The 15629-nt window shown below is 40.2% G+C and overlaps 1 protein-coding gene across 1 annotated transcript; it reads right to left on the reverse strand.

The window, feature by feature from the left end:
• Positions 1–1027: 1027 nt before the first annotated feature.
• On the reverse strand, positions 1028–2126 carry LOC103712822 (zinc finger protein GIS3-like). The gene has a single exon (XM_039125801.1). The coding sequence runs from the start codon at positions 1927–1929 to the stop codon at positions 1192–1194; it is 738 nt and encodes a 245-aa protein (XP_038981729.1). The 5' UTR covers positions 1930–2126; the 3' UTR covers positions 1028–1191.
• Positions 2127–15629: the final 13503 nt, after the last annotated feature.

Genomic DNA, 15629 nt, shown 5'->3' on the forward strand with positions numbered 1-15629 from the left:
TAGTATCAAATAATTCAACTCTACGTGCCGCAACCAAGGTGCTACTTATAGTTCTTATAATATAGTTGGCTCCATCTCAATCACCTCCATTCAAAATATTCCTATCAAAATTAATTTAAAAAAAAAAATCAGAGGATGGTAGCTCCTATGAAAAAAAAAAAAAATCCCAACCTATATTGTAAATTTGGAAGGACCTCTGCTGGCCCCCAGCTTATCTAGAGCTTGTTCATCAGCAGGTGGAAAGACAAATGAGTCTTAAATCACGGATGCTCCTTGTAGGCTTCTGACAGCCACTCTCCACTATGTATATCAAAGTGAGCCTAGCAAAGAGCACTTGCTCTAAGTCTAAAACCATTATTTTAGGCGATACGTATCTTAGAATGAACTAATTAATAAAGCGGCTATTTTCGTGCTTGTTTTGACTAATATATTGAATGCACTTAATAAGTCGACTGATCGAGTGTCTTTTATTTTATTTTATTTTATTAATGCGAGGACTGATCCAGTTTCTCGACCAGTCGCTGCTTACGTTCACACCAAAAAAAACGTTACGTTGTTACAAGCGCTAGGTATAAAATAAAAAATAGCTGCCACCTTTTCTTTTCTTTTGTACTGGATCGATATAAATAAGTGGTATGGGGAGGAGGAGGAGCGCTGTCGTCGTACAATCATCGAACCCTCTGCAGTATAAAATATAACGTAGCTTCCCCCTTCGGGTTCCGCGAACTTCGTCGTGATCCGATCAAATGGCTTCTTATACTTCTCTCACCACGTAATTCTGTACTTACTCTGCGGTATGACACGTGGCCGGGTGAAACTGCTACAAGTGTATTGTCGACGTCATCCCGTGCCGGCTTACGTTTCAGGTGGTGAACTTTTCCCAGCCAATCCTCCCTAACGGGTCAACTCGCCAACTCAGTTCGAACCCGGAACGTCCTCATTCATGGTCATCCGATATATATTACCATTTATTTATTTTTAATGGAAATAAAAATAATTAATTCTTGCTAAAGATTTCTAATTCTCGTCATACGAAGAAGTCATTCATTGAATGGAACAAAATGGAATCATAGAAAATATAACAAAAAAATAACCGCAATTTACAGGATCCGATCCACCATAGAATTAATTCATACATATGTCATGATACGAGCGAGATGAGTCGATGCTGGCGTCCGAGTCGAGACCGAGTCAGAAGCCAGCGGGAGCCAAGCTAAGGTGGAGGTCCAGCCCGGACGTCTCGTCCGTACCACCGGCCGGCAGGTCCCTCGCCCCGCCGCCCAGAGCCGAACCGGGGAACCGGGCGGTCGAGGGCTCGTCGACCTGCCGGTCCTCATCGTAGCAGCGGAGGCTGGCGCCGTGCACCTCGGAAGCGGCCTGGGAGTAGGCGGCGTAGGCCGGCGACGCCCGCGCGGCGGAGGGGACGACGCAGCCTTGCGACAGGTAGAAGGGCGGGCCCGCCCGGGAGTAATAGACCCAGCTGCTGGCCGGAGGTGGGGAGGAGGTGGGTCCCACGAGATGAGCGGTGGCGCCGCTGCCGACGGCGAGGAGGTGAGGCGGGGGACCGAAGGCGGAGGCCATGGGGTTGCGGGGGTACAGGGCGCCGGTCTGCGAGCGGTGGCTGCCGCCGGCGGCGTGGTGGTGGAGCTGGGCGCGCTTCAGCTGCTGGCGCTCCTTCTTGTGTGCGTTCTGGTGGCCGCCCAGCGCCTGCGAGTTGGCGAACTCCCGGCAGCAGTACTGGCACTCGTACTTCCTCCCGTCCCCGGGGGCCGTGGCCGCCGTGATGGTGGACAAGGGATCGGAGGTAGCGCCAGCCTCCGGCGAGGACTGGTGGTCGGCCTCGTCGTCCTCGGACACGTGGAAACCGAAAAGCTTCAGGCGTGGGCTGCTGGTGGTAGTAGGTTTGGTCTGGCACTGGATCCCTGCCATCTCCTTACAATCCCTATAGCACTACTTTTATCATCTCAGTCCTTATCAACTATAGATGTAGATAGATAGGGGGGAGAGAGAGAGAGAGAGAGAGAGAGAGAGAGAGAGAGAGAGAGAGAGAGGAGGAGGAGGAGGAGGAGGAGGAGGAGGAGAGGGGCATATGGAGCTCATGTGGGATGGGCTGAGCGCGTGTATTTATACCATTAGAAAGGGGGATTTAAGATAATATGGAAGGTGGGGAAGGAGCCACAGCTGCTCATTGAGAGATGGATTGGACGAATAATTTAAATAATGGTAGTGTGTGTGTGTATATATATATATACATATACCATATACATATACATACATATATATCGTATTATATTGTTTTTCTTTGCTATATAGGGGAACAGGGAAAGGGATGGGTTGGCTGCGGACATCCCGAGGGTTAGGTGATATTGGGAAGATACGCTACAAAGGCTCGGGAGACTTAGATTGCATGCTTTTGTCCCGGGTTGTGCTGTGCTTGATTTTCCTTCCTTGATTTGTTTGTGACTTCCTTGCCTTACCGCTGCTTCTTTTTACCAACTCCTTGCTTTTGGTGGGGTAGATGGGAGATTGATGCACGGTAGCTGATGATATTTATATTGGCTTAACATGTACTGTCCGAAAAATATCAGTCCATTGGTTATGGGTCCATCACCAGCAGTAGGGATTAAGTAGGTGGTGATACTTTGATCAAGGCCTAATAGTTGGATGACTGCCACGTAGTGAGAGATACCTTAAGAAAAACCAAAAATGGAAACACCAAAACTCTCCGGCCCCCGCGGACAGATTAGTCACGCTGCTTGAGAGGGAGTCTAGGTTGCTTTGTATCGAGACAAACTTTTTATGAATTCAAAAGCTAGAAAAGGTTTTAAAAGTATGCTCATTTTATATTTTCAATATAGAGAATCACAATTTTCTGTCATCAAGAGCCAATTTGCCTCGTCTAAGCTATTTCTTGAATAACAAATGGCCGCAAAGCTTAAATTTTTGGGTAAGTTAATTAGTTAACATGATATTGGAGCTCAAGTTTATAAGAAATTGCAAGTTCAAATCACTGTCATGTCAAGTATTTGTTAAATTTTATTACCTATCATCTTGTTCCTATCGAGTCTCCACATGTGTAATCCAGGTCGCAAGCGAGAGAGGGATGTTAAGCCTAATAATCTTTGTTGGTCCTCTCTCCATCAAATTTAAGCTTTTTGTTAAAATAATTGGTTAATAAGATTGTTGATCTCTCTGTACTAGATCTAATATTAAAATTGAGATGGCGGCAATCTCAACATATTTCTAAAGAGAAAAAAATGTCATCAATGATGTTAAAGGGGTCTTTACTTCATTTGGGGACAAACATAAAGAAACATCATTGGATTATTGGGATTATTGTGATAGCTTTGACATCCACTGTTTCCTGTGCACGCAAAAGCTGTAAGAGTGGTTAGATCCAAATTCTATTATTTGGGCCTCGAAATAGACAATCCAACCAATTTCTTTTGGAAAGAATTTTAACTAAATGTATCCCTTAATTTAGAAAAAATTAGGCAGAGTCGATGTAGAAATCAAGATTCACCTTCTGTAGAATTTTAGCTTTTTTATGTTTATTTTTACTAGTCATGTCTATTTTGGAAAACTAACTCTTATTCAAATTAAGAGAGGAATTCAAACGAATTGAGAAAAAAATAGGGGATCAAGACTCTACTATTGCAAAATTTTCTATTTTTTCTAATTTTTTTGAGAGATTTGAATTAAGTAGGTTGAAAAAAATTCTTTGCTCTATCTAATCAGAGGACTAAATAACTTCTAGTTATTTTGCATTTTAGCTATTTTTAGAGAAATTCAACATCTTAACTAGAAGAGGAGCCAGACTTACATTTAGAGAGAAAAACTTCACTCGTATACGCAAAAGTCTTGTATCATAATTTTGTGCTTGGAGTTTTGAAAGTAAAAAAGGTCGACACCTGTTTTCATTATTTTTCATGACATTCAGCATTTACTATTTTCTTTAAAGAATTGAGTTGAGCAAATTTGAGAAAGAAATTCCTTTTTTTTTGTTTGGACCAGCCAGTAATCTAATCCAAGCATGCATTTGATTATTTACCATCTATTGTCCTATTGAACCATCGACACTCTATGCAACCAATATCTAGCATCCATCATTGCAAAGTTTTACACCTTGTTTGTTCATCTAAAGGCTTTTGATACAAAGCATACCTTCATTTGGAATGTCTTGATTTCTTTCAAAGGCTGAACATGCACTTTTCAACATTGCTATAGCGATCATCTCTTACCATGTCATTCTATGATGTTCATATCAGAATGAATAAATTTTACATTACCTTACACCTTTTCATCATACGTAGTCTATGCATCATCATTGTCGTCATCGTCATCGCTGCCGTTGTTATCATCATTGTCGTTGTCCTCTTTGATCTAAAACCTCCATATTGCCTCCTAAACTTAGTGGTGGGTGTTCAAGTTTGGATATTCATTTTGATAATGGTGGCAGAACAATCCAATTAACATCCATGGCCACCTTCAATCTTCGATCTTTGATCCACACGTTTGCCGGTCATAAAGCTCTCCAATGATCTGCTATACCGCCACTTTGTTATAGTGAATTAGTCCTAGAATATGAGATATCAATATCAGTATATCATTGAATTTTAATGAGTGTGTAGAAGACGCATAAATAAAAAACAATATTGAAAATAAAGATGGAGGGAGTCCACACTAAGGAATGGAGGAGAAGAAACAAATAATAGGAAGACTTTCTCCCAATTCAATACAGTAATTTGTTTTGGAGCTTACGCTAGCTAATTTAGAGCTTGATTTATACAAGAAATGGCTCTAAACTCTTGATAGAACTGAACCACTAAAGACACTAACATATTAGCTTCAGAATATTTGTCTTAGAACCAAACTGTACACACTTGACCAATGTCCTATTCCACCACAAACTTCCACTCATAGATTATCTCACAGTCTCATCACATTCTTCAAGCTTCTTGACAGCACGACTCAGTACCGAAATTGTTTCAAACTTCGACTCAGCCTTCACTTCAGCAATTTCTCTAACAATTTTATCCAGTAGATCTGCCTTTTCCAGCAACATCTTGTCAATTCAGGGACTTGCTCCTTTGTTACCTGACGCCAAAGTGGGAGCTTTTACCTTACTTCGATGACAATACAACACACCCTAATTCTATCCGACGCCTCCAATATCTTTTTTTCCCACAACTAAATTAATGTTCTGCATGTCAACTATAAGAAATGCACTGTATCTGATTCATAAAGTAATTCTCTTAGCAATCAAGTTAAATCACGGCAATTGCTTAATTATGTTTGAGAATCTAATTATTAGTTGCCCATGTCTTATCATGGTTCGAACTGTCAAGCATAATTATTACGGACAATAGTCTAGACTAGGTCTTCTTTATTTGTCACCACAATTGTTCTCTTACTAGAGACAACTTGGCATTAGTGAATATTAGAATACAATTCAGTCCATAATCATCTGTCAACCTTGCATCGACCCTCCACTTTTTCTACTTTTTGTATTTAGATTTGAAGTACATTGAATGCCCTTGGAGTTTATGCTATTAATTAATGTATTGAACTCTTATATATGCTTTTGTGTAGCTTCTGCCATTACAGCGGCGGCAGCAGCAGCAGCAGCGAAAAATACAACCAGAGCTAGGGTGGTCATCGAAGTGCAGGACACGCATGGGAGAGTCAACTGCTTTGAAGTTTTTCCATTTATTTATTTTCATTTTTCTCACTAATTAATAGATCTTTCGGCTTCCTATATATATGTACCCTACATTTGATGCTCGATTCCACCCTCTGACAGAAAATATATATGAGCAAGAGAAACAGTGAAGCAAAGAAAAAAAGCCTCCCCAACCTATGAGTGTGTTTTCTAATATCCTCATAGACCCATAGTTCACTACAAGACCTGGTTTGTCGAGATAATAGACAGTAAGATAATCTACTAAATTCTAAAACTCTACAAAGTTGTGTTGTTAGAAATAGATAAGCGCATTTATTCTACATAAATTCAACAAACTCTACAAATGGATAGGAGTAACTAAATTAAACAGGCATGCTTAACTGCACCAAAAAAAAAAAAAAAAAATCACTCAGCTGCCATGCATCTTTCCAGTTGCTCCTGTTAAACCAACCTTTTTTTTTTGATGTACCTTTCAAACTGATCATGTAGCCTGCTAAAGTTGCAAATCGGTCGAGCGGTCCCTTAAGTTAGATTTTCTATGTTATGCTAGCATTGCTCACTCATCTTACCTGCTTGTCCCAGAACAGCAATTCTGACTCAAACAAGCTCATCCTTCAAGTAAGAGTTATATATATATGTAGGCCATGAAAAGGGCTTCATGAATCAACATGTCAACTATGTTATGCCTGCAGGAATGCCATGACAAAAGAAGAATGCTGTTCATGTGCGTGCCCTCCATGCATGATCATCGCGACGAGGCATGTCGAGTCCCATTCATGAATGCTCGACCAATAATCGAGGTTGCCCTTGATGATGGACCCCCACATATGACGACATACGAAGCTTACTTTGCCAGTAAGATTAACTGGTGCTGTGTCACTGGAACACACTATTGTTGCAGCACTCAGTTCACGGGTTCAACAACTCCCCTACCCTGAAGAGGACACTGAACAGCGGAAGACTGCGATGGCTCATGCATCGCTTGGCCGAAGCCGACCGCCGGGGGCCAAGGACTTTTAGCCGACACCTCTCCTGTCTCCAACCCGATCTGTTCTTATGGTCCCACGGTCCCCAACTTATGTCCACAAAATGTATACACTTGAGCACCGAACACAAAATTTAGCCCAGACATACCCATGTATTGATAAAGATCGATACCCATTCTCTCATTTGGAAACCTTATGAATGTGGAGGAGGGAGGGAGAGAGAGAGAGAGAGAGAGAGAGAGAGAGAGAGATCTTGGCTTTCTACGTGCCATCTTATGCTTCTCCGTGTTTTTTTTCCAAAGGTATAGGTTCTTCCAGCTTCATGTAAAAGATCAAACCACGTTTGATGCATTATTTATGTTTTTAAGAAAAAAGATGGGGAAAGAGCAGCCGCAGCGCTTCATCTTTAAGCCACTGTGCTTTCATATTAATGAAGCTGAAGTGAGATGACAAGAAACTGACTCATCAAGAAGTCTAACAATTGGAATTTTCAACAACCTAAGTGTGTGGTAGGTGTCGATTTGCTTAAGAGTAATAATGTCAATCAAGATACATCCCACTTAGCCTACGATGGCTGGCTACCTTGATGGCTTGATATGATGCCGACACTGAAAGGCCGGGTCCAGCGAGTAGAATATTAGGCTGCAGACTAATTGTTATAAACCCAAAGGTCGATTGACTCTCCGCATCTGTTGAGCAATCTAGCAAATAATTTAGAAAACGCAAGTGGAGTTAACGGGAGTCTTTTAGGTAACAGGTCACGTCATGCATGAAAGCCACCTGGACTATATTTCACTACCTAATCGTTCGGATAAAGGTGGCATCTTTGGCATGGGAAGAAGGTGAATTCACCTATGGATCACCAAATGGTCGCTTTGAGATTCACGTAGACGGGTAAATGACGGAGTTCGGAGTGCTTTGAGATCATCGCAATGGGTGATACGATCTCGATCGTAATCATCCAGCCGATCTAGCATGTTCCAATTTGTGGGTGCAAGAATGGGTGCCGGACAGTTAGGTGCATCTAAAATTTCCACTCGCAAAGTGGACACACACAAGCAGAGGACTTGGCAAAGTGACCCACAAGTTAATCTTTGGAAAAGGAAAAGGAGAAAGATATCAGGGTTAAGCGGGCCACCACCTTAACGCATTGCTGATGGGATCAAGGCTAAGATGGATGTTGGCGTGATTGACGTTAGACATAGTGTTGTCTCTTTCCCCTTAGTTTATTATTTTAATAGCTCCAAACATTTCTCTCCCCTTGGAGGGAGATCTATCCGAATCTTGCTAACTATGAAGAAAAGGAGCCTTTCAAAAGAAGGGGGGGCTCACATCGCCATCGTAATCTCCGCCAACTTTAGAGAGTATATATGTGCGTCACTCTAGGCTTCCTTTGCCTACTTCCTTCCTCGAAAGTCTTCTCCCAACTCCCAAACAAGGCCCACCCTGTTCCCTCTTTTGCTGGTCATCGTTGATTCCGAGTCCATGATCTAATCCCCACTAATTAATTGTTTTGACGTGGTGCAGGGTCAGCCTATTGTGGAGTAGATGTTTCACAAGACCAATTTCATGGAATCTTTGGCGGAGACGGTTAGATACTTGTATTTCTGTATTTCCATAATTGCATCAACTGTGTCGAAAGTTGTTATTTGGGTTCTTAGATCCTGTATAAGTATCCAAGATCTACCCAGCGAATAACTGATGTGGAACTAAACACACGCCCGCATGGGTCCTCACATACTCTCTCCGTTTAAGCCCTGACGTCCTCGTCAAGCTAAGGGTTCAAATTCATTCAAATTTAATCACAAACACCACGATCGGTCCATGGTCAGTCCCAATAGAACCATGCTGCAGTGTCTCCTAGTCCACATAGTTATAGGTTGGGTCTGCTCTGATACAATTTGTAACAATACAGGACATCACCTAAAATAGCTAGCCGGAAGGTATTATTTGGATTTATTAATCATGTATAAGTACCCAAGATCTACCCAACGAATAACCGATGTAGGACTAAACACACGCCTGCATGGGTCCTCACAATGAACATCTCCTCTTTTTTTTCGTATTAGTTAGTTGCCCAAATATCTAGTGAGGTGGTTGCTCTTCTTCTTTTGCAATTGAAGGCAATAAGCGTGTAAATTGAAAATGACACAATTTCATGTTCCCTTAATAAGTGTAAATCAATAGATTCCCTACTTCTCCTAGTAGTTTTTGCGATAGTTTACCGCTGATCTAGTTCTTGATTGGCTTCTTTGGGCATAAAATACAATGGCACCAACAGGTTGCGATTGTTAGAGATAGATTTCTTCAGCTACAAGCGACAGTATCCACATTTTGGTAAATAGTATATATTATACAGATCTTGTATAAATATATCCATGAGAATCAGCGTGCAATATTTTGCATAAATATAGATCTTGCATAATACAAGAGTCAACTGAAGCATTTTGACTCTCATATTCTCTCTTGATTCACTTTTAAGCTGCAAGATGAGTTATCGTTAAGAGTCAAAATTGTTGGCTCCCATGAAAGATTAACTGATCTAGGTGGTCGCATCAACGACCTAATTGCCACCTAAGTCTGATCCAGACAGAAAACAACTTCAAGGTTCAACCATACCAAACAATTGTGATCCTGAAATTTCAAATCCTTTTGATTTTCTTTCACAACTAATGAACTTTTTTTAACAAAGTGATAAATTATTAGTCCAACACAATGATATTAGGAAATAATGATCAAACATAGATTAGACAAATAGACAATGAAATATTGGGTATTTGTTATCCCCGCATATACATCATCTAAACAACTAGATACTAGTATCTCACATATATTATTGCCGTAGAGGGTTGAGAGCCTACATCCAATTGCCCAATGTGTGTGTGTGTGTGTGTGTATATACTTTCTTGTTTGAAAAATATGGATCCATTGTAACTTTATTCTTGTTACACAACCCATGATGGATTATCACATCACCACCATGGTATCAACCACATTCCATGTGGTGGTGTCCACTCACAATAGGAGGTTTAGTGGCAATTGAAGGTGCTATAGATGGTTATTGCATCATATGATGATGCGGGCACTACACACTTTCAATCACTCTTATAGGATTCCAATTTAAAAAATTACCAAGATAGCTTCTAGATATAGATGTCTTTGCCCGCAAGACAATTAGAATTAGACACTGGAGAATGCTTTGATACCGCAACCTTTGCATGAAAAAAGATACAGATTTGACAGTTCACTACCCTATTGCTCTTCCTTCTGCTTCGAGATCACATATCAGCTGCACGACTACTTGCTCGACTTTTTATGTCGACACTTCCGCTAACAGTGTATGCACGGGTCTTCACATACTCTCTCTGTTTAAGCTCTGACGTCTTCGTCAGGCTAAGGGTTCAAATGCATTCAAATCTAATTACAAACACTACAATCACCTGTGGTCAGCTCCAATAAATTCGTACTGCAGTGTCTCCTAGTTCACATAGGTTATAGGCCGGATCTGCTCTGATACCATTTGTAACGACCCAGAATTTCACCCAAAATAGCTAACCGAAATGTATTATTTGAGTTTCTTGATCCTGTATAAGTACCCAAGATCTACTCAGCAAATAACCAATATGGAACTAAATATATATGCCCGCATGGATCCTCGCAAACGGTGCTCTTAGAGCTCGAAAGGGGCCCATTTGATCTCTAAAAGCTCGCTTTTCCTTGACTTGGGAGCTTGGGTTTGTGGAAGTCCCCCCTCCTACCCTGGGTTTTCTTGCATGCGTTGGTCTCCCTCAAAAGAACGCAGCTGAGGTGACCCTTTTAGATAGCAATCATGCTACCCATCTACCACTCCATCCACTAGATTCTCCAATGTTAGGCATACCGAAGCTACTCAAATTCCAAAGTAATGATGTAGGAAGTCAAGTTGCCACATTGCTTTTAAATGAACACTGGCTTCCTCATATTCCATGCCTTTCTTTATCTGTCTCTCTGTCCCGTCCTTTCTTGTCGCAGGCAAAATGCGAGCCTAGCTGTAGGGCCCATGACTCAAATAATATGAGCAAACACTTATACGGTGAAACTTGTATATATGTCTATATGTTTGCTAGGGGGTACCAAAGCACATGGTCTTTCCCCCCTTGAACGCAAGGAACCAAAATGAAAGGTTGCATCCGTTCTGGTTTCCCGTTGTGTTTGATGGGAATCCGATCTGGATGGAGACCGGCACCCGCTGCTTTGCGAGATCCGCGGTCTGGCTAGAAAACAAGTTCCTTCAAGATAACACATATTTATCAGAAGACAAATAGTGCGGCAGATTGGGTCGCTTCTTTTATGGTCCGGCATTCGGGTAGAGTGATTTGGACCAGGATCGGAGAAATATCTCACCCTGTGTATCACATTCTTTCTTTGATTTGGCAGGTTGTACTCATGTGAGAACTATATGAGTGCCGTTGTTAATCCAAAAAAAATAAAAAAAAATGGAGTGTGGGCTCATATATGCAGCTTCTATGAATTTGATTATTAATTCACATGATCTTTTAAAAGGAAATTTTAGAACTATGCCGGTCGATTTAATGTAACTTAGAAGAATGCTGCGGCCATGCAAAGTCTGCTATAGTCTACTAGCTAGCTGCTTTCTTGAAGGAGGCTTTGTGTTCCAATTTCAGAAGGTCTTTTCGAGTGTTCGCACGGATAATTCAAAGAAGATAGTGCTCCAAACTTTATCCTCCTCATCGCATGATTGCATATCCACTAGTTTGGCACTCGGAGATGGAACCCGTATGGCAAGGCTTAGCGCCCCTTCGCGTTTAGACTTTAAAAGCTCGGTTGCTGAAACTCGAATGAAGTAATATAGTCCACATTGCTTTTTATATAAAAATAAAAAAATGAAGTCATTGGCTCTCGTTCAATCTCCTAGCCAATTTAAAAGAATATTTCATCAATTTTAATTTTAGATATTATGGATGTAAACTACTCTCCTTAACTCTTATTATTCAAGGTCATTAGGTCATTGAAAGGTATACTTCCATGTCTTTAGCTCGTCGTTGATCAACAAAGAGAATTAACTTTGGCGTCTATCGGTCAAATAACTTTCTTGTTCAGGTGGCCTCCACCATCCAATATCAAACACTTCATTGCAACCACAATCATGCTTTATTTTGTTGTGGATTTGAAGGACTTAGACGGCAACACCAAGATCACCCGAATCAGGAGCAAGGCCCACCAAATTGTTCTCTTGGAGAAAATAATTCACTCGATGAGACATTAATTATACTAATGCAACATGATATCATCCATTTCCACTTATATAATACATTTGCATCTACTTAACAATTCTCTCTCTCTCTCTCTCCCCCCCTCTCTTCTCATTGCAAAACTTGCTTTTGAGTTAATAATTGAGCTGATATCTTCTTTTAAGATTCGTTCAAAGGATGTTTTAACAATCCAAGCAAGCTGGGGCCTTTTATAATCCCTTTATTTCCAAATGACATTATCTGCTTTCACTAAACAATAAGCGGATAGAGATTGGGTTGATCTCACTTAAAGTCATGTAAAGCGATTCCACACCAATACTTTAACGCTTGATTTTGGGCATGATATAGAAACTAAACCTAGAATATGGTCTAGAATGATGAGGCTTAAATGAGCATTCTATCCATTCCATCATGTGAACTTGGAGAGAGAGAAAAAAAAAGTTTCGATCATTAGCCCACGAAATAAGTTGTTAGTCTATGCACTGGAGACAAGAACAATCTGTGTTTTGCTACAGTCGAGACACTTGGACGCCTACATGTGGGGTTTAAGGATAATAGTTTTTAGATGGATGCACATGGAGACATGTGACGTTTAGGACAAAAAAGATCTATAATTAGGCTAGATGCTTCTAAGAGGGTGGCGTTAAGCAGAGGCTTAGCAAACTTTTTGGTTGACATGCATGAATCGATTGGCAAGATCTTTCAGATGGACAAATCTTTGAACTTCGAGAACAACTGCGAAAAAAATCAATCCAACTACTAGATACAAGGAGGTACATGTTTATAAGCATAAATAAAACCCAGCCTTATGGAAACCAAGGTCAAAACAAACCCTTTGACAAAGATCTTATCTTTCAAATGGTGTTTACTCAAGTCTTAGTTGTTATTATAACACTAAACCTCAAGTTATCTTGTGCTTTTCTTTCCAAACTGGATTAAATTGTGCTTTGCACTTGGCCACCCCCTGTGAGCTTACCGATATGGCATTGCTTTTGAGTTTTGATGTAGGTATGTATGTGGGAAGCAAACCAGATTATAATATTCTGATGTATGCCACCAACTCCCCCATAACTCGTTCCCTTCCTCTCGGATTTCCAGGGAAAAGGCGAGTCGCGTTCATTGCACATGCTACACTCTAGAGTAATGTAGTAGAACTCATATAATTTGCCTATTGTGATCTTCTTCATGGATCTCATTCATGGTGGTGGATCTCCAATCATCACTCACACACCATACAAATCTTAGGATTGATAATAAAATGATATAACAATAAGAAATAGATAAAGCTCGATATAAAAGTCGACTAATAATCATAGAAAGAAGGTGAAAAAGAAAATATTTGTTTCTCCTTTTGAGAAATAGGCTACACTTTGTGTATGAGGTGTTGGATGCTTATTGAATGTTGTGTCGCAATGTGAGTAATTTGTTTCATCAGTGAATAACAAATACTTATGAGAAACAATTGAACATGTCCGCCATCCTCTCTTACAAAATAGCATCAAACAGACTAATTTTGTTGATAACATAATCTTTCACAAAATTCAGTTTTATGGGTATCAAAGAATAGTAGTAAAGGGAGGGACTTAACAAAGAATGGTCACCACAGGCACAAGGTCCGTAGCACGGTCTTAGAAAGAAGCTATTCGAGGGTCAACAGTTGGTTGTTTTGCGTACAAAATGGCGCAAAAATAAAACATAACAAAATGTTGTATTCCAAAGGTGGAAAAATATAGCAACAAAATTGGTTCTCTTTTGGTTATTCCACCAAACATCTGGAACCTTAATGTAGCTATCATATTCTTAATGCAATTCCGAGCAGCAAAATGTAAACCATCAGGAAGTGAAGCTTAAGATCGTTCAGTCAAAAGAAACGAGAAAGAGAGAAGGAGATGGAGGGGGTACATACATAGGTGTCCGAAAACAAAAAGAAGCCTGCTGAAGTGGAGCCTTTTTCTTCTGGAAACCGAAGAGCTTTATACTTCGTCGAGGATTTGGTAGGCTCTAGTTGTAGGGAAAAACTTGTTACTACTGCAAGTTCTTGCAGGTTTTGTTCTCACGACATGACACCATCGTTTCGCTCATTCTACATAAATAGGTAAAAGATTGCAACGTTGCTTTTATAGTTTGTGGTTTTTATAAATAATGGGGGGAATCAAACATTACAAGGGTGGGAAATGAGAATCCCAGAACAAATAATGGGCAACTGTGGTTGATTTCTCTGAAAACATGAGAAACTCGAACCTCCTTAAAATGCTACTAAGACTGTTCGATATTGCTATAAACAAAGATTACAAATCTCCATCATATCTCACTTGCTTCAGCTATCCCACAACTGTACTGGGATCTCCTTGTATCCATAATTTAGTATCATGTAAGATTGTTCAAGGCATGACGAATACCTATCTATCCATGCAGCAAACAGCTTGGAAAGAGGAACGTTTTCCCCAGCCAAAGGTTGAGACCCAGCGGCCAAGAGCCAACCCCATTAAAACAATATGGGATGATCTTTCACATTTTCCTAACGTTTAAAAATGTGACATCATTTTTTCAATTTCCCTTAAAATCTTCTGATAGATTCATCTTTTTCTCATTTTTATTCGTTGCCGCGAAACCTTTGCAGGAGATCAGACCCTAAGAACAGCTGAAAAGCCATACACATCTCACCGGAATTGTCCCCCAGCCAAGCTCAGAACCTAGATAAGGATGTGGCATCAAGCTTTCGCAAAAACTGAAATTTTAAATAACAAGGTTGATTCTTTATTCCAAAGCACATAATGTTCCTTTCACTTAATTTTGTACTCCAAAAATTTGAGGATGTCATCCACAAATTCTGCAATTAACTTGTCATGCCAACGCTAAACCATTCATAACATCAACCTGCCATTAGACGTCCCTTGCAATGATTCTTCCCCAGCAAACTCATGAATTATTCCAAAATCCAACTAAATAGCTGATCAATTGTTCAAAACGAAACCAATTCAAGTAACTAGCATTGCCTAATGACAATTAAATTCAATTTAAAGCACCAACTAAATTCAATTGCAGATGTAAATGGCAGTCAAGGGAGGGGGGGAAGAAAAACTGATATTCTCCCTAGGATTTTAGACCAAAACAACAGTCCACTTCCCATTTCTGAAGACAACCATAGAACAAAACCTAATAAAACACCTACACCACCAACCGACATGACAAAATTAAAATCAACACAGAAAGCGTTGATGTACCTACTCCTTTTACTCCACTGTTACTGTACAGTGAGTAGCAATACCAGGTCAAAGACTTACACATGAAATGCGGGACATCATCTAGTTAAGCAAGCCCCTGATGACAAGTTGTTCCATAAATTTCTGGGCATTTCTGACTCTACATTTGCTCTAGACTGAAGCAGATGGGAGATTTCTCACAGCATGTCACTCCAATCCACGTATGAAATGGAGTTATCAGTACATTTCAAATATATAAAAATAAGTGCTTGAAGGTTTGTACAATCTTCGTAGAACTAGTAGTGACTTTAGGGCTATAATTTGATAAATTCATTTGTCAGGAAATAAATTCACAGAACTTTTCAAGGATCAAATCAAAGGATCTCTCCTTGAAATTTGCTTATTCGTGTGAATGAATTGCAAACATACCATGGTTAAAAAGGTTCTAAATCATTTGTCAATCTAAATCATTTATGTTAGGCAGAAGACTCCCCTAACGAAATGC

The sequence above is a fragment of the Phoenix dactylifera genome, chromosome 4 (assembly GCF_009389715.1).
Source record: "Phoenix dactylifera cultivar Barhee BC4 chromosome 4, palm_55x_up_171113_PBpolish2nd_filt_p, whole genome shotgun sequence".
Classification (NCBI taxonomy): Eukaryota; Viridiplantae; Streptophyta; class Magnoliopsida; order Arecales; family Arecaceae; genus Phoenix; species Phoenix dactylifera.